We start from the raw sequence: 23,874 nt of genomic DNA on the forward strand, positions 1-23,874 counted from the left end.
TTTCCTCGTTTAGCGTAGAGAGCAGGAACAGAAAACTCCAGCTTTGGATACTTGGTTCTTCTGTTTAAGTCCATTAGGCTCTGCTTAACAAGAGTAAGTAAACAAAATTTTAAAAATGTATGGCAGTGGCTAGATGCTGGCAGTGGTAACATAGGATTTCAGGCTTGTGAATGAACTGATAATGCACTGTCAACATAGAGGGGGAGTTAATGTTTTAGATGGTGTTCTGTAATTGACTTTGTGCTCAAAAAGCACTTCACTCTACTCTCTCTCTTTTATTCTTTCTCATTCTCTCTCCACCAACACCCCCCCATCTCCTCCACGGTCTCTTGCTGCCTTTTTTTCTAAAGTTGTCCTGTTAAATCCTGAGAGGTAGAAATCCATTCGACCTCATGTCTGCCCTGCATGGAGTGCCTCCTCTCTTTTTGTGTTTATGTGTTTATCTGCGAGTTATATCAGTGTGAGCCAGTATGTGTGTCCATGTGTGTGTCTGTTTGTGGCAGAAGTTGTAGGTCTTTCAGGGTTTTTTTTTTTTTTTTTTTTTTTTCTTTTAGAGTTGTTAGTGTTTTATATGTTTTGGCCTGTTGACATTTTTCTGACACATCGATCAAGATACTTGGAACAGATTCAGTCAGAGCTCCACTGTGTGTCATCCTTGAGAACATGACATTTCACTCTCTACCTACTCTTTGTGTGAGTGTGTGTGTGTGTGTGTGTGTGTGTGTGTGTGTGTGTGTTGCATGCGCTACATAACACTGCTGCCAGAGCAAAAAAAAATAAATCTTGTGTGGTCTCTAAAACCACAGTAATCATTAGAGATACTGGTTGTTATGTAACTTTAGTGTTTGTTGTATCATACAAAATGATTAGCAGTATCAGCAGGTACAACAGAGCATCACACAAGCCATCTGCCCATTGAAAGCTCTGTTCTTCCGCTTTTTGTTTCTTCTTATTGTAGACTCTAATCGCCTTTGTCGTATTATTTCCTGCGCTGTGTGTTCGCTGTGTTCTGCTTCCTTTCTCACACATTCTGTCCTAATGTACTGCTCTATCTTTTCTTCCCATAATGCTTATGTTGGCTCTTATTAAATAATTTTACACTTCATTTTACTGCAATCATGTTTTCATATCTATTTGAACAATTGTGTTTTTATTAGAACATGACAAATCTTTATCATGGCATGCCGCTTACTATCATCACTGAGTCAGACATTAATCAGCATGACATTCGTTAGATGCTATCATGTAAATGCAGTCATTTTTTTCGAGCCATTTAATACAAAAGGGAAAAAATCTGATGAAACAGTGCAGCAACATGCTAAGTCACTAAATTACAGTAGAACTTCCTGAGAAATCCCCGAGAGCAATGCAGCCGAGCCCACCTGCAGCACCAAAATCATGTGTACTGTTTGTTTTTATTTGCACATCACCCCACTTAACCTTGTCAGTGCTTCTCCTTCTTTGCTGTGTCTTCTGCGGTCAGCTGGTCCGGCAAGAAGCTTTTAAGCGCACCATGTTGCCGTGTTGCCTTTATTAATTATACACCACCACTTCAATTATACATTATACATCAGCAGTTTATCTGTGTCATAGACCTCCTGTCTGGCCTGCCTAAGTGGACCACTCAACATGACACAGCAGAAACGGCCTCACAGGCGTCACAGTTTCTAAAATTATCTTTTTCTTTTTTTTTTCTAATTGTTTTTCAGTTTTTCTTTCAAACATCATTTGATATTGATTTGTGGACTAAGACAACTAAAGTTAATGTACAGCAGACACAAAGAAAGCAACAGTCATATACAGGCCGTGCATTTTTTGTGTTTGTGTCCTGTTATGTTTGTCCCATTTTATTTGACTTTTTTTGTTTTGTTCCTCTCCTTTCCTCCATCCATTCCATCGTCCCCTTCTTTTCCTGTCCCAAAGCTTCATTGTTTCAGAAGTCATCTGAGTCCAAAGAAAAGACTGATTTGGGAATCCCATGTAAGTTGATGTTTTTTGTTGTATCTCCATCCATGTTCCTTTTGTCTTCCTCATCTTAGTGTTTCTTTCTTTGATTGAGCGTTGACCTTTGGCTCATTCTTTGCCTTTCATTGTTACATGTCATTTTGAGAGAGAGCGCTTTGCTCTTGTCTTATGATCTGTTCCCTTGATGTCCAATCTTTTTGCTGTGCTGATGAAACAAATGTCTTCAAACAGCGGCTTCACTCGTTTTTCATTCTGCTCGCCGACAACTGAAGTCTTGGTAGATTAGTCCTTTACACCTGTGCTTGTTTGATGGGAGTAAGAGTTTGCACGACCTGTATACTCGCACTAAATTATTTAAGGTGAATGTTTCTATGAATTTAGATATGTCTGGCGGTATCTGTGTATTTCCTTTTCCATTCTCTATAATAATGTTATGTATAGTTGACTCTCCAGGCCATTTTACTACAATTTTCTTTGACTTAAACTGTGGAAAAGAGAAAAAAATGAATGCCACTTAGAATCGGTAAGACATGACATCATACAGAAAAGGAAGTATCATAAACTAAACTGCAGGTTTTGCCCAGAAGCATAACAAACCGTTATACATTTCTATTTTATTATTGTTTTTTATGTATCTTTATATTGTACATCTTGTACAGGATGTCTACTAAAACAGTCCATTTTCCATAATTTAAACTGTGTCAGTGCCAGATCCATGAGTGATGTCTTGAAAATGAATGCACCGTGGTGGTGACATATTCCTTTTAATTAACTTGATTCTCTCTTTCTTCCTGTCTGATAGCAGTGAATCGATTCAGCACCAGTTCATTTGATTCACAGTTTGTGAGTTTGTTGCAGTTGTGGTCATTTTGGAGAGTAGCCAGTTGGCTTTGAATCGCTGCCCAAACAGGCAATTTGCCTTAGTTCTGAACACTTGCTTTGTGTTTACAAGCGTATTGGTTAACTACGAACTCGGTACGGAGTATGGTGCAACCATGGACACTGACTGAAATTTCTAATCAGTGTTACTGATTTGACCTATTCTCTTTGAAGTCTCCTTCAAATGAATGATTAATTTGTCAGACTGGCCCATCACTAATGCTTCGTTTGTGAAAGTAAAAAATGATTTACAGAAAGGCACAAGATCACCTGACAAGGGCAGCCCCACTTTGAAAGGTATGAGAGCTTCTGAATGAGCAAAAGAGTGAGAAATGATAATAAGGTGTTAAATATATTCAGCTGTTCTTGCTATCCTGCTCTCTTCTCCCTCTCTTTCTCTCTTTCTTTCCTTTCCATCTCTCGCTGGTACCCGTTGGTTCCTCAAAGTGACATAATGAAGGAGATTTACTATAAACTGTGAGGCAGACAGAATTTGAGAGGTGCAAGAGGGAAAGGACCTTTGCCACTTATTATTACCGTGCCTCCTTACTTCTCTCATTGCAGGAGCTCTCGTTTTATCTTCAAAGCAATCTGTGAGCGTCTGTGATGTGTTCTAATGACTCTCGTTTAGGGCCTGCTGAAGCAGTTTCATCATCCCGGAGTGTTTTGTGAGATGACTGGTCCCAGACAGATACAGATACAGAGGGAGCTAGAGAGGAGATAGAAGCAGTCATAGCTCATTTAACAGATTGTCACTCTGGTTTTAATATTCAAAAATACAGTCGGTAACATGAGCGTTGGGAGGTTGCATGAGTAGCTTAGAGACTCACAAAACTGATCCTGTTTTCTCAGAGTATGACTACGGATACAGTTTATTTATTTTTTAGATTTAGTCTTAACAGTGTAATTTATGAGGCATATTTACCCTGATATTGACACTTGGCCTGATTGGTCCTGTTTATCACTACATTGGCTTGTGACTGAATTACATGTAGGCTTAATCTTAAATTATACTTTCCGTGTCTGCATAGCTGCAAGTCTCTGTATGACATAAATTAAAGGTGCATAAAACGTGTGAAGCTGCCCACCTATAAAAACAACCAATGCTGTATAAATAGGACTGTGGCGTGCCTGCTGTCCATCTCCTTCTCTGCATTGGAGTATGTTAAGGCCTTAAGTCAGATTACAAATGCAATACCGACCGCCCCCATATCTGGTTCGACACCCAATGTTAGCAAAATCAGATTCTGCTTTCTCAGCTGTCAGTTAAAGAAGTAATATGGAAGAGTTTTACTGCTCCATTGCACGACCGTGACCACACTCCATCTGCAGGGAGTTGATATGGTTTTTGATCAATACCAATGGCAAAATAATTATATAGATTTTCTGAGATTTCTAAAACATGGTTCCCATCCCATATTTCCAAGACAGTTTTAAGACAATTAAAGACTACAACCAGGTCTGTGGCTCATTCACACCCACAGTAAAAGTCACTAATGTTTATTACCATTAAGCCATAAAAAACTAATAACAAAACAGTATAATAATTATCACTGTTTTCTTGTGCCATGATTTGTTTGCTCTCTTTTCTGGAAATATGACATAGCTGTTTGTGTCAGTTACAGACCAGCTTAGCTTGAGGGGATGAAAAGGGTGGGAGGAACACAGCTGAGCCATAGATGTGTGTGGAGGGGGACTGCTAGTATTTTATGATTCATATTTGTGGCCAGCAGCCACTGAAAGAGGTCGTAATGTCCCTCTCAGTTACATTGAAAGGCTTGTTTTCAGTCTGTTCATTAAGGAGCTACAGTTGCACTGTATTACACGGCTGTTACACAATGCATGAGATCTGACGGCTTCATATACAGAGTTGTTTGTAGTCATTGAAATACACCTTCTGGCTTTAGTGACTCCATATTTTACTTTCTTGGCTCCAACAACCGTCAAGTTTTTTTTCCCTCCCCTCTACAGAGGAGATAAGCATGGACACATTTTCAAATGACTGCTCGCTTTCTCCCTCTCGCTCCCTCTATCTTCCGTTCATCCCTGCCAGTTACTTAGAGCAGATGTGTCTGCCAGGAGTGCAGTATGGGTGGCGTTTGCATGTTGGTGCCAAGAAAGATCAAAAAGGCAGTTGAATGAGTTTCAAGTAGTGATTGTCCACAGCTCTGCTTTGGATGCAGATCACAGAGAAGATAGAGACGAGCTAAGCTGAGTTATCCTTGTTTCCCCCTTCTTTAAATCCTCTCCGTGGCAGATTGGATAGACTTGGAGAGTGACAGAAAGCTCAGCCAATCAATAGACAGCAATCCATGCCGACTGAGGGTGAGCCGGGGCTTCTGTTTTGCTAGCCCGTGTCCGTAATCAACTGCGTGTGCGAGAGAGTGTATGTGTATAATTTCTGCGATTTTCTCAGTCTCAAAGGTTTATGCCCCTACACACACATACAGTCACACACACACACATGCTTACCGACTGTATGTGACCAAATTTCTGAAGATTTTTTTTTTTTTGTAGTAAAAAAAGTTAAATAAAGTGCCAATTACAATGTCAATTATTAGCAGCATCAGTCAGTTCACACACACACAAATAGCCACATGTACACTAGCTCACTCACTTGAGTAGACCGTACGCCCCAAACAAACTGAATTTGGCAGGTGCACAGTGAACACTGGCAAAATCATGTCGATTTTGCAACCGAAAACCATTTGGCGTTGATCAAACATGTACTGTAGGCACAACACAAACACAATATTCAATCTCGTTCTAGTAAGGTAACCCTGTTATGCAAAACTATGACAAATTGCAAAGAATTCTTGCCATGAAAAGAAGGAAAGATGGTACGTTGTCAAAAATGTAACGCATTTTCCACCCTCACACTTGCCAAATGCCAAACACCAAGATTTCTTAAACTGCCATGGATCAAAAATATAATTTAATCTGTCAAAGAATCTCCAAAAGTGTCGTTTTCTTTTCTTCACTGGGGACTGATGTTCATAACAAGAGTGTTTAAACCTGTAGTACATGCTGACAGCTGACTGCAAATTGTCTAAATTGGACCTGATAGATCAATATGATAATTTTCAGTGTCCTGCTCAAGTTCTTTCAAAATGCATGTTTACATATGTACGTGTCAGCTGTTTTTGCATTTTTTTCACACCTGTGCGTATATCGGTGTTAGTGTGGTGTGTCCTGACCTTTAGTGCAGAACATTCTCTCCCCTATAGAGAGTTGTGAGGTAGTACTGGCTGGAACATCACAGACAGGATGTTTGAATGCGTGTCTCTCTCCTCCCAGGTGATTTATCATTTATTCAATTCCTTTCTTGTGTGTCCACTGAAAGGCACATATTTTTAATCTAACTCTAATTTATCCGAGCTCGCGGGTGAGTGCCCCGGACATGAAACTGCTTGTCAGCTACAAGGGAGAAAAAGCGCAGGAGATAGTTGACTTGTGGATAAAAGTTAATACAGATGTGTCCATGTGTGCATGTCTGTCCATGCGTTCGTTGTGAGTGTCAGTGCTCGCATGAGTGCTCATAAAAATGAACATAGGTGTGTGCCTATCAGTACTTAGTCAGACTGTGCTCCTTCCTCATTCTATCACTGCAGATTTTGTCATTCCGGCTTCACAGAGCGCAGCCTCGGGCCACACTCAGATACAATCAGAGGTCCAAACACATTATTCATTCATCTGGGCTTGGTCAAAAGTGCACACCCACGTTCAGTCCCTTTTCCAGCCTCCATCTTGTCAGAAAAAGGCAGCCCATGCTGTAACGCTGTCAGACAGTAAAAGAACATCAGAATTAAAGAATAGGTAGTTTTCAACCAAAGCAGTTTTTTGGTTTTCATGTAGAAGCACAATGAAATGAAAGACCAAAGAATAAGACACATACTGAGTTCAGAGGGGGCTTGAGTGCTCAAGAAAAGCTACAGTTTTTTTTTCTCTTATTCTAAATTCACTGCCATTTTCTAAATTTTCTGTCTTTGAGTGGTACGAGAGAGACTGAGAAATCAATCCCCCAAAGAAATTGTACTTTGAAAAGTCTATTCAAAAAATAATAAGGATTGAATAACTCATTTTACTTCTCAGTAGCATAACCACTAATTTGCCAAGAAATGATTGGTTCAATAATATGTGCAGCATTGTGGCTGGTCTCTACTCTTTGCAGTACTTTAATTGTTTTATTATTGTACTTTAATTCAATAACAGATAAATTACCATGTGTAATGTGGTTGTTGCTACTACTTAAACATCATTTGTAAATAAAGATACTAAGAAAAAAGAAAAAAAAAAAGGAAAACATTTGGTATCTACCAGTTGTATGTAGGTTACTCAGGCAGGTAGAAGCTCTAATGGGACATGTTGTTTCCTTCATCTACAAATCAAACAGATGGAGACAGAGAGACAGAGGGAGTCGGAGAGAGAGGCGTGAGCTACGGAGGGAGAGAAGGATCTGAGAGAGATGGGATTTAAACTGATAGAGAGTCAAGAAAGGATTTTTAAGCCCACTGGTATAAATCACGTTACACGCAGTACACACACAAGCACATATGTTGAGAACTCAGCAGGCCATAGCCTAGTTAACTTATCCCAAAGTGTCCCAAAACACTCAATGGGAAAATGGGATCAGAAAAAGCAAGTTTGGAAGTGATATTTTATATGGCTGCCTGGCATCTGTAATGTTCTGAAGTTAGACCTTCAAGTTAAAGCAGAGACAAGATAAAGATTCCCTTAATAGATGAGGATGATGATGATGATCATAATTAAGATCAGGGAGTTGGTACTTAAGAGGATTATCCAATTCTGTTCCCCCTTGGCAAGTGCAAGGACCTTGATAACAGGGCAACTTTGTGCAGCAGTGTAGTTAGGGCATTAGGGAATTTAAAGCAATCTTTTCAACAGCATCAAAAGGAAAATACAAAACCAGTACGGGTTAAACTTTGAAGATGTAAAGGTGGTGAACTTAGATTAAGTTTGTGTTAAATGTGATGAACAGATATTTGGCAGCAATTTGAGCTACTGTAATGTGTCAAAGAACTTTGTGAGAAGAGCACAAACTCTGAAACGCAGATCAGAGGTTGTAAACATAATTTATATGAATATTTCATTTCCCGTGCCACGATCGGCTTCATGTTGGCATGACATTTTCACACATTCAAAAGTTCAACTACTGTAGAGATCAACTCTAGACAATGGGCAGAGGCTAAGACATTACAACTCTTTGGTTTAGGACTGGAACCATGTTTATCATCTGCCAGATTGTCATTTTGTCTGTAAAATAATGAAAAGTGAAAAATACTCCTCTTAACGTCCCTGGGCCAAAGGTCACATATTCATATGTCTTGCTTTCTGTGACCAGCAGTCCAGCACCCAGCTCTCACCACTTCACTGAGATTCTTCAAGACAATCACAGAAAATCCTCACATTTTAAAAGCTGGAACCAGCAAAAAAATGTGGCATTTTTCAACCACCAAGCATCAAAATAGTTTCTTGTCTAATTAATTAATCAACTAATCCTGTCCAGGATAAGTCATATCATGGTAGAGAAAGAAATTGCTTAGAAATTATTTTTTTCTCAAAGTAGAAATCACACCATGCTCCATATTCATCCATTTCCACCATGTTGATAGTTAATTATTATATATCGTACATTGAATAAGCTTTTTTGTGTTTATTCTACACATATTTGCATTTCAGACATTGGTGATGATAGTGGTTATATCACAAAATACTGTGTCACAAGGGCTTTAGATCACACTATTTCAAAAACCAGAGCCATTTGGTTCATCACGGTCTCAGACTTAATTATGGCGGACATGCTTTGGACATGCCCTCGACATGCTCAGCTCCCCAGAGACACTAGAAGTGGTTCACAGCTCCCTCAAGTGGTAAATGGGTAACTAACACCATCACGAGTGACCTCTCTTCTGTGAATGTGTGTATGTGGGTATCATGCTTTGGCATGTGTGAGCTTGAATGTTTGTGCGCCTCATCAAAGGATTCTCTCATGCATAATCAGGTTCATGCTTTCTGAACTTGTTCTGATGCGACAACAGCAAATCCTTTAGCAAATGACTCGGGCTGTTTGGAGCTAAAAGCCCGTTATCTGCCTCTCAACTTTAAGGGCGGATTAAAAGAAACATTCCTATACTTTTCTTTCGTCTTCCTAATAGCTGCAGACAAATCCCCTCCTACTAGCTACAGAGGACATGATTATTCGAGGAATGCTTTAAGTGTGAGACTACTCCAAAAAGTTTCACAGGCGCTTTCATTTTAAATATGTAGGCTTGTTTGTTTTGTTGCTTTGAAGTTCAAGTGCATTGCTGCTGCTTTTTCCCCGTTTTCCTCTGCTCTGCTGTTATCACCTTCCTCCTCTTTCTTTCCTCTTCTCTCCTGATTTATTGTGCCCTACATGTTTCCTCTCATCTTTCCTGCTTCCTTATTCTCTTTTTAATATGCTTCTTTTATTCTCTTTTTTTTAAACTACCCTTACCTCTCTACTCTCCTGTCATCTTATCCATCTATCTCCTCCTTTCCTCTCTACTCTTTTATATTCACTCCTCATCTGCTTGTGTGTCCTCTTCTCTCCACACGTTGGCTTTCCCTCCTATTATTTCCCTCATCTTTCTTCCCCTGTGTTCCTAACTTGTCCCCTCTCATCCTTTCCTCATTTCCTCTGTGAAGCTCATCCTTTTTTTTTTCCCATCCGCATCACCCATCAGTTAAAATTTCCATAGCCCCTTCCTATGTTATAAAATATGGATCATGAATGACAATTCTACCATTGTTCTCACTCAAACACCATTAAAGTCTCAGCCGGATTGAAAAAGAATGTTAGGACCCTTGTAAAATAATTAACAGCCTTATTAAATTTTAAGAGTTGGTACCGTTCTGTTTTTTTTATGAAAGGTGTCTCTGCCTCTTTCTACTGCTGTCTAGACAAATTATCATATTACACAAGCTGGAGGGCTGTTTAAAAATTTCATTTGAAATGGAACCTATAGAGATTGTCCTCTGAGTGTGATAGGTGGTCTGAGGTAATAGTGAAATTGTCAAACACAAGTTAAGAATGACAAAGAGCCATATAAAGTAAGTTTGAAATCTGCAATGCCATTCACTTTTGTCTGACATAAAAAAAATATTGCTGTATTCTCCGCCACAGCGCTGCTGTTCCATAAGAATTATCACTGCTGTAGCTTAGTGGCGTGTTGTGACTTTTACAGATTGGCAAGCAGAGCTGAGTAAGATGAGTAAAGGACAGCTTGACCATAGACATATACACGTAGCACATTTTCGCTGTAGCTAGACACCTGTCAAAGATCACAGGATCATCCTCAATCAGCATGAGTAAACGTCCAAAAAATGCTGCTCCCTTCTTGGCTTGAGAAGCTCCAGCCTTTGTCAACGGGACACAGTCACACCCACGGAAATGACAGAAACTATATGACTGGTAGTCAAGCTAGCCCCCTGAGACAATAGCCTGCTGCTGCTACAAGTGAGCAGTATTACATTACAGAATTCCATGCTGGATGCAAACAGGCATTAGATCCTTTATGGGACAGAACGCTGTTCTGAGAACAGATGTAAGAAAATGGCTTCCAATTCGGGATCTGTAAAAATTGATGTCTGTTTTTAGCTTCAACTGGGCAAGCACTACTTGCCTGGTATGCCCCGACAGCACACCGCTGTTGTAGTTGTTTATCACCACTTTTCTTTGTGATATACATTTCCTCTTCAGTTGATTTTTTTTTTTTGAGCACACTTGGCTCTAACAATAACTGTCTGTGTAACATCATGTCTGTTTTTTGTGTCCCCTCTAGCTGCTCCAAGTACAGATGATGTGGCGCTGTACGTGGGCATTGTCATCGCAGTGATTATGTGCCTGGTCATCTCTGTCATCGTGGCGCTCTTTGTCTACCGCAAGACACACCGTGACTTTGACTCAGTCATCATTGACACCTCAGCGCTCAATGGAGGCTTCCAGTCTGTTAATATCAAAACAGCCAGATCAGGTAAGGAATATCACGAATATGACATTTGATCCAGGGTGGCAGGAATACTCACGTAGAAAGACTGATATCCAGTTTCAAGAATAACTTAACATCAAGTTTAAAAGCAGAGTTTCACCGCCATCTCTGGTTGAATGTTTCAAGCTTGTTGCACCTGTTACACCCAAGTAATGTCATGGAGTACTCGTGTTCATCTCTACTGCAAGGTGAGAAACTAAACCACCAGAAGATTTTCAGGGTCTGTTGAGTTACTCTTTAAACACTAAATTTAAAAGAAAGAAATATAAAAAAAACCCCACCTAATTCCACTGAAGAAAGTACAGTACATGTTAATGACCAAAGATGTTCTCATACCACAGTTGTATCAGCTGTATTCTACTAACCCTGTAAGGATGCGATATGATTGCTGCCATTGTTGTATGGCATGGCTCAGGATGAACCCTTTGTACAACATGAACAAATACATGAATTCCATAGAATCTGTTTTTTTTTGTTTGTTTTTTTTACAGTGGAAACAGCTTATAGTGATCAGCCTATAAAATGCTTTTTAATTAATCCGCCTGTAGTGATCAAGTAGTCCACTTACAGTGTTTATTTGGGTCTTTTCATACTTAACAACATATGGAAAAAGAATTTAAAACTGTTGTAGCCTACTACTGCAAGCTCGGTATGGTAATGGTAATGGATTAGCTCTTAGACTTGCGTACTCGCCAACTCCCTATTTTTAGCCAGTATCGGAGGCATTTCCGATTCAAGTATTGGAAGCGGAACAACTCCATTAATAACTTTCTTTTTTCTTTTTTTTTTTTTTTTTGCCTGCACTCCTGTGGGACGGGGGTTTATCATTCAGTAGCTTAAATGCTTTAGTCTGACTAGCCACGTATAGTCAGTGCTCCATAGAGAACACACAGGAAGGTCAAAGCACAGTCTGAAACAAAACAACAACTGCAGGCCTGATGAGGACTCACATTCTCCCAAAGAGAGGAGAACATAATTCATGTTACTCTTAAATTTTGGCATTACATAATGTACACAACAATAGATCGATACGTAAATATGGATATATCTATGGACAGATACATAGATTGATAGGTGGATAACAAACAACAGATGTGAACATCCCTCTATGGAAACAACTACGTGCTCCGTCCACTTTGAGGCTTTGATGCCAGTATCATTTTGTTTCTTTCCTTGGCCGCCGGTTGTCAGTTCTTGCCGGTTTGGATTAATCTCTGTCTCTACCAGAGACCACTCTCTTCCATCAAGAAGTCTTTCTGTCATTCTCCTTCTCTTTCTCACTCTTTCTCTACCTTCCCATCTGCACATTCAGGTCAATCACATTTCCTGTTTATCAGCAACCTCCTCTCTTCATCTCCGTCTCAGTGTCTCTGTCTTTCCTCAGCTGTGTCTCCGTCTCTCCCATCACAGTGACTCCTACTGCAACGGACACTCCCTCCCTGTTTGTCTTCCTGTTTAAGTGGAGCCATGTTTCACTCTCTGCTGTCTGTATTGTCATTTCTTCCTCCCTGTCTTGGAAAATGGATAAGTCAACAAGAGGCAGGCAGCCACACACTTGCGCACACAAGCGCATGCATTTGATAGCTTACTGGAAATGCCGGGAATGGGCAGGGAATTGGTATGAATCAGGTATCAGTCCACAGATGCCATGGACTTGTGATTTTCCCTCTGAGATATTTTATTTGTCAAAGAGGTGACAAAGATCACTTGGCTTAAAATCTACAAAACATAAGAAACCTGTCAAACATGCTCAAAAATTCACCCATTATAGCCCGAAGGCACATTCACAAAATGATATTCACTCATTCACCACAAATCTAAATGAAATACTATAAATTAGATGGCTTCAAATAAAAATGCTCATACTGGTACTCATCATACTTAATAGTGCTTGATAATCATCATTTGGTCAACTACAAAATGGCATTTTAGCAAAGGGTCACATCTACACACAGATTTAACACCTTTAACAGGACACTTAAATAATTCAGGGTGTGTTTTTTTGTGGACAGTTGTGGGTGGAAGATTATTATTCATATCATGGTATACAGTAAAAACAGAGTGAGGTCAGAGAGGATGCAATGCAAACTGTTAAACAGCAAGTGTGTATGCGGGCGTGTGTGTGTCCGTGTGCATGTACAAGGGTGAATGTCTTTGTCTGTGTGGTGATTTTATCAGTAAAGTATTAGGATGCTTGTCACTCTGCGCTGAGGGACCATCTCCAATTACTATTAATGAAGAATTATGTCCCTGCAATATCTCTCCCTCTGACTTTCTGACTCTCTCTCTCACTCTTTGACTTTCTGACTCTCTCTCGCTCTCTCTCCGTCTCACACACACACACACTCACATAGACACACTCTTCTCTCTCTCTCTCTCTCTCTCTCTCTCTCTCTGTGGCTTTCCATTAGCTGTTAATTAAATTTCAGCAGGGATGATTTGGCAGGAATACCCACTGGCTTTAAGGGTAAACAGCCTGGTGATAGAGAGAGGAAGAGAGTGATAGGTGACAGATGTGTGTGTATGTGTGTGTGTGTGTGTTGTGGGGGTGGGTTAAGTGGTGGTGGTGGGGTGATAATGAGGGATTTTCAAATTAGAATGGATGGGCTCTTGGAGGGAACAACAGGATTTCAGGCTCTACGACCAAAAGAAGAAGAAAAAAAACAGAGGCTGGTGTGAACAAAACTGGAATTGTCCTCAGTAGGTAGCTGGCCGTCCTGCGATGCCAGTATGAATTAAGTCTTGAATATTTGTTTTATTGCTTTTCCGATGGGAGAGTTTTTTGTATAGAAGCACAATTTGTTGTTTTTAAGCCCTGTAGGTAAAATGTGTTAAACTGAAGTGTTGTGGCAAGATGGCTCCTTTGGAGTCTGTTTGAGCACATTCACTTGGTTCACTGTGGGAAAGTAAATCTTCATGTACTATTTACTGTTTGTTAATAATGACAAATGTATTATTATTATTATTGTTGTTACAATCAATATCACTTACCAATTACCTAGGAGGAAATGAGCCTAACATTCTGGCAGATAGAACAGAGTGGTCATTCTCATTAAAGCATTTCCAATAATTTCATACTGATACTTGATTACCAGAATGTGTTATTTGGAGTTTCCTGCAGAAGATCAATATTTACTCTAAGGAAGAACTCATTAAACCCACTACAGTATTTAATTCAGCGACGTCTGGAGTGTCAAGCAGAGAGTGATCGCTAAAGCTAGAGAGGATGTAGTTGCATTTCATAACTAAAATAAACATATCGTAAACTATCTGAATATTGCATGCACATGGATTAGCATACTGTACTGATTAGCAATCACCGTGTTCATGCAGTTGCCTCCTGGCTTACACTAACCTTTGCACGATGAGCACAGAATCTCAGAAAGGCTTGGCGATCCATCCCTACTGACATGTAATCCCCGTACACTGTATGTAATGTGTGTTTGTGGTGTTTACATGTATGAGCGAGTACACTGCATTTTATTGGTATGCAAGACTCATTCTTGCATGCGTGAGCATTTTGTTTTACATTGCAGATGTATTTTTATTTATTTACACACTGCTTGTGTGTGTGTGTGTTTAAGTGGGGCACTTGAGTGTTTAGCTCACATTACATGAAAAGTGTCAAGATTCCACCATTAGCAGCCGTCAGCTGTGACTACTGGAGCAAATGCAGCGTAGAACATCAAACTGTAACTGGTGGAATACACTCAGTTGCCTTAATTCACACCTGACCCGGCAATGGAGAGTCTTATTTTGCCTCCACTGATGATTTCATTCTGAGCTTCATCATTATATATTAAATAACGTGGACCAACCCATTACTTTGTTTAAAGTACTTCTACATCCTCAGTAGGTTTGGTATGACCAGGAGCATATGGTGGCTAATGTTAGCTAACTAAGATAGACACTGACTTTACTCTGACTTTATGGCTTTTGAATACTCTTGCTGCTGTTGCACTACATTTAAGCATGTTGCAAATAAAGATGATAATGTCTTTAAATGAAAATAATTGTCCTGTAATTTGCCACTTGTGGCCATAGCAGCAGCTGTTCAGCAAAAGTTACATCATCATGTTCACTTTAGTCAAGTCAATTTATTTATAGAGCAGGTTTTAAAAGCAACAAACGGTGAGCAAAGTGCTTTACAGGAGAGATTAAATTATGTTATTATTTGATTGATGATTACAATCACACAACACAGGAATGATCAAATAAAAAAATACAGATAAGTAAATGAATAGAATATCTTGATAAAACCATAACACAACAGCATTGCACAGCAAGAAATAAAATACAAACAAATAAAAGCCGGTGTGTTTGTGGTCAGGCAAGTCTTTATGATGACAATTAAGAGGCTAAAGAAGAGAGATTGTTTTTTTAGATCGGTTTTACAGATATCAGTGGAGAGGGAGGATAGAATTGCTAACGGCAAACTATTCCACAATTTAGGGCCAGCAACTGAAAATGCTCGATCACCTTTGGTTTTGAATTGGGTGCGTCGACCGGAGAGCAGTGATTCAGATGCGATAGGTGTGGAGATGCACAACAAATAAAAGACTCTTAAAGTCAATTCTGTACTTCACTGGTAACCAGTGAAGAGAGGCCAGTGCAGGGCAGATGTGGTCTCTCCTCCTTGGTACCAGTGAGGACTCTTGCTGCTGGGTTTTGAAGCAGCTGCAGGCAATGAACTGATTCAGAATTGCACTAGTAGCTTTTGTTTTGTCTACTGATTTACAAGGTTTGCTTGAATATTTCATAGCGTACATTGAATATTGTCTTTCTCATTCTATTCCGAATAAAGTACATGTCTGTATATTCACATCATGATATTTGAATAATGAGGGTAAAAAGACTTTTTAGAAAACATCACATACAGTATAACATAACTATCTTCAGAACCCAAATAAATCAGTCTGAAAAATTGTTACTGTCAGTGAACAAATGACATGTTAATGTGCGCAGCAGGTATTGTCAGTCACTTTTGAATCCTGACACAGTTAGCATTTTAAAAATAGACAGTGATGTGATTAAAGTGTGGCAACCTCTGATTCTGTGGGTGAAGTTGAGTCGCTTACAACAGTTTGAAGAGCTTTAAGCCCGGCATGGAGCTGTACTGTCATTATATATTAAAAACAGAGTTAGGTCAAATGAGGGATATGCGAGTTTGATTTTCTGAGATTTAAATAGGAACGAAACCTATATAAGTTTCAATGCCTATGACATGAAGTCTAAGCATTGTCTTCAAAATATGCACACATTTTCCCTCTTTCTCTCTCCTGCTGTCTCTTTCCTCCCCACTCTCTCCCTCTCCTTCTCTCTCTCTGTGCAGGATCCATGACTAGCCCTTGATCCAGGTCATGCCCCTGTGTACTGCAGTGTATCATACCAGACACTGATACCTTATCAGCAGCCTTACTTGCGCTCGTCTTACTCCCCTTATTCCTGCTCACTGATCTTGTTACAAGTTTTACACATCTGTGTCATACTGCAGCCATGCATTTCATACTACTGAAGATATCAAGTATTTAGTGTTAGCCGTCCCTTTCCTTCTCTTTTTCAACTTGATCTCTGACCACATCTGCTTTGTGGTTTCATATAAAAAAAAAAAACTTGCTTCTCATATTGTTTTTTCACTATTTTCTCTCCATTTACTCCTTTTCTCTCTTCATCTTTCACTCTATCCCTCTAGCTGATCTACTGACGGCTCCTCCTGACTTGACGAATGCGGCTGCCATGTACCGTGGTCCAGTGTATGCCCTCCATGATGTGTCAGATAAAATCCCAATGACCAACTCCCCTCTCTTGGACCCTCTTCCCAACTTGAAGATCAAAGTGTACAACTCCTCTGGTCTGGTCACACCGCAGGATGACCTCGGAGGAGACTTCACATCCAAACTGTCTCCTAAGGTAATGTCTCCTTAACGCTAATGCCTGTGTCTTTCCTCCACTTCTACTGTAAAATATTCTGTATGTACACAGGAGGGTTTTTAAATATTGCTTCCTGAGGTGTGAGGTTACACTGAACTGCGGGAGCGCAGTGAGAAATACTGAAACACGGTAGCTGTGTATTCCCAGTCACATAAATACAAAACCAAACACCATTAGTATACATGCAGCTCAGTGCCCCAGTTTCCTCACTCTGCTCTGTAAACTACATGGCATGCATACCAGAGTCAGTTGTCACAAATACAGATGAAACCGCTCGGTTTCATTACAGCACCTATCCTCAGGCAGCACAAGAGCCAAACCTAACTTTTATTATTGCTGGTTTTTAATTGTGGCCTTTTTGAACCACTGCTGTGTCTGTGACTGACCTTGCCTCACTGATTTGAGGATTTTTTTTTCTTCATTTTTTTGCATTTATTTTGTTTTTAGTGTGGTGTCTGTCCTTAACACACTGAGGCAAATTCTTGTCAGCTTTGTGTGATGTTGGAGTAAACTACTGAATGTTAAGTCCTTATTTTACATCTTGCAGTGGACATTTTGATGAAGAAATGCAAAGAAGGTCATATTTTACCACTTACCCTAAGGTGGTTTCATAGGTCTATTGTAAATCCACCCTCTTCTCACAGCCTGCCAGCTCAGCCCTATGGCAGCGCTCCCAGGCAGATGCAGATCCTCCCTGTAGCATTTTACTTAGTGAATACCAAGAAAACATAAAGAAAAAAAGCAAAGCATCTTGATGAATGCAGTGAAATTCAAGTGGAAAAGGGAGCATTAACATATTCCCCTTTCAATGCTTGCCCTAATCAACCTGGCAAAAATGAAACTACACTGAATGATCTCGGCAACCAGATATTGGCCTTGCGCACACGACTTCTCTGGACCTCCTTGAACTTTTTTGGTTTCATGAGGATGTATGTTTACAGCACTTAACATCAGCTCTTTCAGAGGAAGTTCGTCCTTCAGACCACACCACATTGATTTTCTGCTCATGTATATGTCCACGTCTTTCAGCCTCCTCAGAGTATAGGTGTAGCTTGCTTTTATGTATGAGGGTATGCACAGTAGTATACACTAACTCTGTAACATATAACATTATAAACTGCAGTGCTACAAAAAATACAGACCAAGTCCCAAGGATTTTTCATATTGTTTGCCATAAGTGTCATGTATCCATTCAAATTCTTCTTATGTCATAGAGGTACAATAGAGTCAATGTCAAAAAAGGAAAAAAAGATTTCCAAGGTGAATGCATCTCTGCTGCTATAAAACACTATTGCTCAGTCAAATCAGACCTTGATTCAGCAATAGGTTTTAATACCTTCAGACTTCCAATTGATCCAGTCTCTGCTGATCAGCAGCATGCCCAGTTCAGTCAGTTTCAGCATGTTATGTTTCCTTATACCCCGTAAATCTTTCTTGCTCTCACTGCTGTATTTTCATTCCTAGGTAACTCAGTCTCTGTTGGATAACAGTGACACCATGAACCTCCGCAACCAGAGCTTAGCCCGCACAAGAGACCCCTCCTGCACAGCCCACGGGTCCTTCAACAACCAGGGAGGACACCTCATCGTTCCGAATTCTGGTAAAATTATTATTCTACAAACATTTAATGCCTAAACATAAATGTGGCTGACATTAAGTAATGAAATTTTTATAGATTCTTCAGTATTGGGTTTCAGATCCAAGACCATTTTCTGGATTTTCGCTTATTAAATTAAGAAATAATAATTCATTACATTACATTAACTGCTGATGATAGTAAGAATTTAGAATTAAATCTAATCAAATTAAAGTTAATACTGTCTAATGAGAATTATTATAAATTCAAACAAGACCAGATCCATTTTCTTTACTAAAAACTGATTACACAAAGTAAGTAAAAGTGTCTAGCTACCACACACAGTCAACATACTAGACAAAACAGCCTTGAGATGTTCAAGAAAAGGAACTTTCAGTAGACTTATGTTCAGATTTAAAAGCAGTAGGAAGGGAAAAATAATGAATAATATAACCCTCTGATAGGAAGCAGCTCTCAGAAGCTATAAAACATCTAAGCACAATTCACTTGATGATATATTTAAGAGAAAGTTTTACACGGGTTGCCTTTAAAAATGATTATTCAATTATTAATCATAATGATAAAGTGATAATAGGTTTCATGTTCAATAATTCAGTTGTGCATGGTGAAATTAATAAATCCAGTGATGAAACTCATTTCTGCCTCTATCCATCCTGCTTCCCCTGTCTTCCCTCCTGCAGGTGTGAGTTTGTTGGTTCCAGCGGGTGCTGTTCCTCAGGGTAGGGTGTACGAGATGTATGTGACTGTGCACAGAAAGGACAGCTTGAGGTAAGCTTTGTCTCTCTATTTCACTGAGTTTTCTTCTCTGGTTTTTTTTCCTCACTCTCTCTCTTTTGTTCCCTGTTGTCCCACATTTTTCTCTTCATCTCCGCGTCTCCCTCTGTGCTCTTTTTGTTTCATCGTTTTTCTTTGTATTTCTCTGTGTTTCTCCTGGGCAGCAGCTTCTCAGACCTGTTTGTATGGTTGCACGGTGAGGCTTTCACAGTGTGACATGGATTTAGGACACACAGAAAGGGATGAATCATTATTATTTATAGTGTATAGTTTATACATGCACACCTTCTTTTGGTGATTCATAGAACAGAGGTCGGTTAATGCCGCAGAATGCCTATATTAACGCCAGAATTAAAATTCCTAAGAAGCAAAGTTGAGGAGATTGTAAGGGAATATTCTACATATTAATTGTGACCGACTTAACATTATAATCTCCACAGTAATCCACAGAATTTACATCGTTAACCAGTGTTTCCCAAAGTTTAAAAATGTAGAGCTCATAACAAGATGTATGAAACTTCTGCTGCTGCAGTGCGACCAGCAGATTTGTTTTCTCTTCATGTTATAGATCCAATAACCAAACACTGAGCTTTTGAAAGCATATGCAAAGAGATCACTGTTTCCACAGTAACTAACAGATTAGTGGCTATTTTTGGGATTACTGAAATCCTGTTACATGTACTATAATCCTTCACTCCCAAACCATGTGCATGATTGAGGTAAAGCTGTCTGTAGGACACGACAGGAAAGGGAGAAGATTTCTATATTCCAGTGTTGCAGATTTGGTGAATTTTTTGGGACTCTATTTGAAAGTTAGGGGTCACTACAGTGTGTGGCAAAAACATAAATGAACACAGGTGTCTGCACAAGCTTGCAAATGGCAATTGAGATCAGAATAGATATTTTTGTTCCTCCTGTTAGGTGAGAGAGAAATGGTTGGATTGGATGGATTTAAATTGAGAGAATCAGTATGTATCCTGCTGGTTTGCTTTTCACTGTCCCTTCAAAGTCACTTGTTTAGATTGAAGACGTGCCGTTTTTCTGCCTGTCTATCCTCTTTCTTCTCCCCACCAACACAGCTAAACCATTCAGAGCAGCTGCAAGTGGTAAATTTAAAATATGTCTGTAGAACCGAACATTTTCTCACTCAGAGCAATGCAGATGGTTTGGGTTTTATTTGCCCAGTTTTTCAGATATCTGTCTCTTTGCTACACATTCCAGCACAGTGGAGGTGAATCAATTTTGTTGGTGAAAATTCAACAGCAACTCAGTGGTCAGTTTACACTGGATAATCCATTCAGTACGCTATCAGCAGTTTTTATAGGGGCTATTTCTTCAGAGGAAAATAGTTTCAGTGAATACTGTTTGCAGCAAGGTTTGTGCAGCGTCCCTTGTGAAAAGGACTCTGCCTCTAGAACTACACATTGCTTTTGACTCTTTTAAATGTATATTTTTAATGTTGAAATCACTATAAACCACCTGCACTGTATTGGTTGGTGGGAGCAACAATGTTCCTTAAAAGCAATCTCAAAAAAAAAAAAGTATCTGCATGGCTGGATACCACAAAGACTAAGTGAGTAAATATGTTCTTTAATAGTTTGGGTGAACCAACTTTTTAAAGCATCAACAAGAACTGAGCTTTAAGACACTTGTTACAGTTTGAATCAGATATTCTACCCCATGCATCTAATCTAGCTTCTCCTCGATCAACAGCAGTCAATAAGAATTATCCCCCCCCCCCTGCAGTGTGCTACAGTATTTCTAGGAGTCAAACCTCTTCACTGTCCTCTGTCTTTATCTCAGTCAATAGCTGGCAAGCAAAAATCACATGGCTACATTGACTTACCTCAGCAACACTGAGCAAGCCAGATGCATGTGGTTAAGCTCATTAAAAGCTAACCCCTAGCTGTCAGTTTTCCCACATGCGCACACTTAAAACATCTATTTCCTCTATTTGTGTAATAAAAGATACATAACATTACAAATCAATAACACTATAATTCATTAAGGGGTGACCCCTGCGTTAGGTAAATCAAAGGCTGCTGTTACAGTTTGAGTCATACTGTTTTTATCTGTTAGCTTCTCCTACCCAATGTGAACCCTTCATGAGTCAATAATGAGCTCCAGCAGTTGAATCAATAATGCTGCTAAGGATTAGTGCCCCCCTGACACAAGGTGGGCTGGAAAAAAAATCACTTAAAATTTAGATCCATCTCCTCTATCTTTATGGGCTCTTTCCCAGTCAATGCATATCTTCTGCAATATGAGGGAAGAACATGACTGGATAATGGATCACACAGGAGAACTCAGCCAGTCATTTCCTTGTGTATTTTTCATAGTTAAGTATTGTTTAAGGATGTAGTTTTACTTTTCAATTTACAAATGACAGTGGGCTTATGAATATGGATGGAGTTCTTCATGTGTAATCTCACACTTATTCACAGTGAAAGAGGCTGAAGTATTCTGTTGCTTTAACAACAGGTTCCAGCACTTCTGCTGTGAAACGCAGGTGAATCTGTGACCAGTAGTCATTTATTTTCTGCCCATGAGCTGTGAACTACTGACTCCAGCTGAGGCCCGTCTGAAGCCCTGCTGACTACACTAACAAAGCTCTAATTGAATCTGTGCTGCTCTGCTCTGATCTGTTTTGTTCTCTGATTTTCTCATCTGCTCTAAGCTAGTCTAGCCTACTCTAGTGTAACGGTCCACCTGTCTTTTTTTATTTTGCTAGCCAAGGTTTTCTATATATGAACATTATGACTAAATAGCACAGACTAGAAGTGAAATCAATACAGCTTTCTGCAGTTGATGCTCACACTAATTGGTAGCCAACAGTGCAGCCCTCCTGTCGCTCTTTTCTAAAGAATCATTTCACCTCAGTGTTATCTGTCTTTTCCAGACCCCCGGTCGAGGACATCCAGACAGTGCTGAGCCCTGTGGTGAGTTGTGGACCTCCAGGAGCCCTGCTGACCAGACCAGTGATCCTCACCATCCACCACTGCGCTGACAATGTCCAGGAAGACTGGCTCATACAGCTGAAGAACCAACTGGCCATGGGAGAGTGGGAGGCGAGTGTTCTGCGCTGTGTCTTTTGTGTTTGTGTGTCCTGTGCATGGAGCTCTGTACTTAAAGTGCGCAGCTTTTCAATGCCACTGCTCTAACCAGGACAGTGTCTGTATATGTGTTTACACTAAATAGTCTAACACCTGCACACAGACAAATTATTAATTCACAATCATATACACATACATTACTTCAGCCTGAAGAGTAGCCTGCATTACACATGCAGTGAGGGAGGGAGAGCAAAAGAAAGAAAAGGAGGGAAATTTTGGTAAACATAAAGTGCCTACAGGCTAGTAGACAAGTAGGGGGTTGAAGACTCCTATCAGAAGCAATTTGTTATGCTCCTGCCATCCTCCTCTTCTCTCATCTTTCTTCTTATGTTTCTATCCCTCCTTTTTTCTACCCTTCTCTCTCTCTCTCCCTCCTCTCGTGTCTCTCAGCATGAAGTCTCTACCTCAGCAATCTGTTAGTGTATGTGTGTGTGTGTGTGTGTGTGTGTGTGTGTCTGTGTGTGTGTGTGTGTGTGTGTGTGTGTGTCTGTGTGTGTGTGTGTGTGTGTGTGTGTGTGTCTGTGTGTGTGTGTGTGTGTGTGTGTGTGTGTCTGTGTGTGTGTGTGTGTGTGTGTGTGTGTGTGACTGCGTACGTGCGTGTCTGTGTCTGTCTCTGTGTCCATGTTCGTGCGTGTGTGTGTTTGTGTGTGTGTGTGCGTGTGCGTGTGCGCGTCCATGTGCGTGCGTGTATCCTTGTGTGTGGGTGTGGGTGATAAGGCTGTCTTGCAGCATCACTGTGTCTACAAGGCCCCCGTATGCTGTCTTCTGTTGCTTATCACAGCTCAACACAATGTCTCTGCACAATTAGCCATGCATAAGATTCTGTGTGTGTGTCTTTGTCTGTGCGTGTGTGTGTGTGAGAGAGAGGGAGAGAGATGCACAGAAGGGGTTGGGTGCAGACTGGGTAAAGACGAGAAAAATGAAAAGTGGAATTTCATCAGGAAGTCGATTTGTTTTTCTCTTATTTCAGAAGAACATCCATTTCCCATCAGAAAGTTTTCCTCAAAACAGGGAGAGGAAGGTAATTGAATTCCCCTCACATCAGGGGGGAGCAGCCACGGTTATGATTACCAGTAATAACAGATTCATACCATATTGCTTTCCTACCCCTTTGTATTGATTCAGTGCATCTGTAGGAACACGACTGAAGGAACTGTGATTCCAAACTCAATATTTGCATCGCACACTTGCGTGCACAGCACACAACATCCGTGCTGCAGTGTGTCTGCATCCACATACATGCACACACAATTACGCGAGCATTGATACGTGCACAACTAATTGAAGATTCGGTCAACATATGAAAAGAACGCAGTGAGCCTGTGCATCCTCCCTCAACCCAAAGAGCCATATGGATTTACCATAATTCAGACTATGACAGAGAGCGGTGGGAATGATATGAGCAACAGCCAGATAATCACAGAGGAATTGAGCACACTTTACAGACAACGGCTCAGATTAAGTGCCATCATTCTCCTAATGGACACCATGATCTACTTTCATAGGTCGTATGTACAAGCAGACATGCATTCAAATTTCAATTCAGCATCACGTTATGAATACATTCACAATCTGGTGAATTAAA

The 23,874-nt window shown here is 40.1% G+C and overlaps 1 protein-coding gene across 1 annotated transcript in view; it reads left to right on the forward strand.

Annotated features, from left to right (window-relative positions):
• Window positions 1-23,874, forward strand: part of unc5c (unc-5 netrin receptor C) — a 185,909-nt gene that overhangs the window by 153,398 nt on the left and 8,637 nt on the right. Inside the window, exons 8-13 of the mRNA XM_022757609.1 lie at window positions 1,924-1,980; window positions 10,668-10,859; window positions 16,567-16,784; window positions 18,270-18,405; window positions 19,083-19,170; window positions 22,076-22,244. Coding sequence (XP_022613330.1) covers window positions 1,924-1,980; window positions 10,668-10,859; window positions 16,567-16,784; window positions 18,270-18,405; window positions 19,083-19,170; window positions 22,076-22,244 — 860 coding nt within the window. The remainder of the gene's footprint in view (window positions 1-1,923; window positions 1,981-10,667; window positions 10,860-16,566; window positions 16,785-18,269; window positions 18,406-19,082; window positions 19,171-22,075; window positions 22,245-23,874) is intronic.

Source organism: Seriola dumerili, unplaced genomic scaffold (assembly GCF_002260705.1).
Source record: "Seriola dumerili isolate Sdu_G_001 unplaced genomic scaffold, Sdu_1.0 BDQW01000290.1, whole genome shotgun sequence".
NCBI classification, from domain to species: domain Eukaryota; kingdom Metazoa; phylum Chordata; class Actinopteri; order Carangiformes; family Carangidae; genus Seriola; species Seriola dumerili.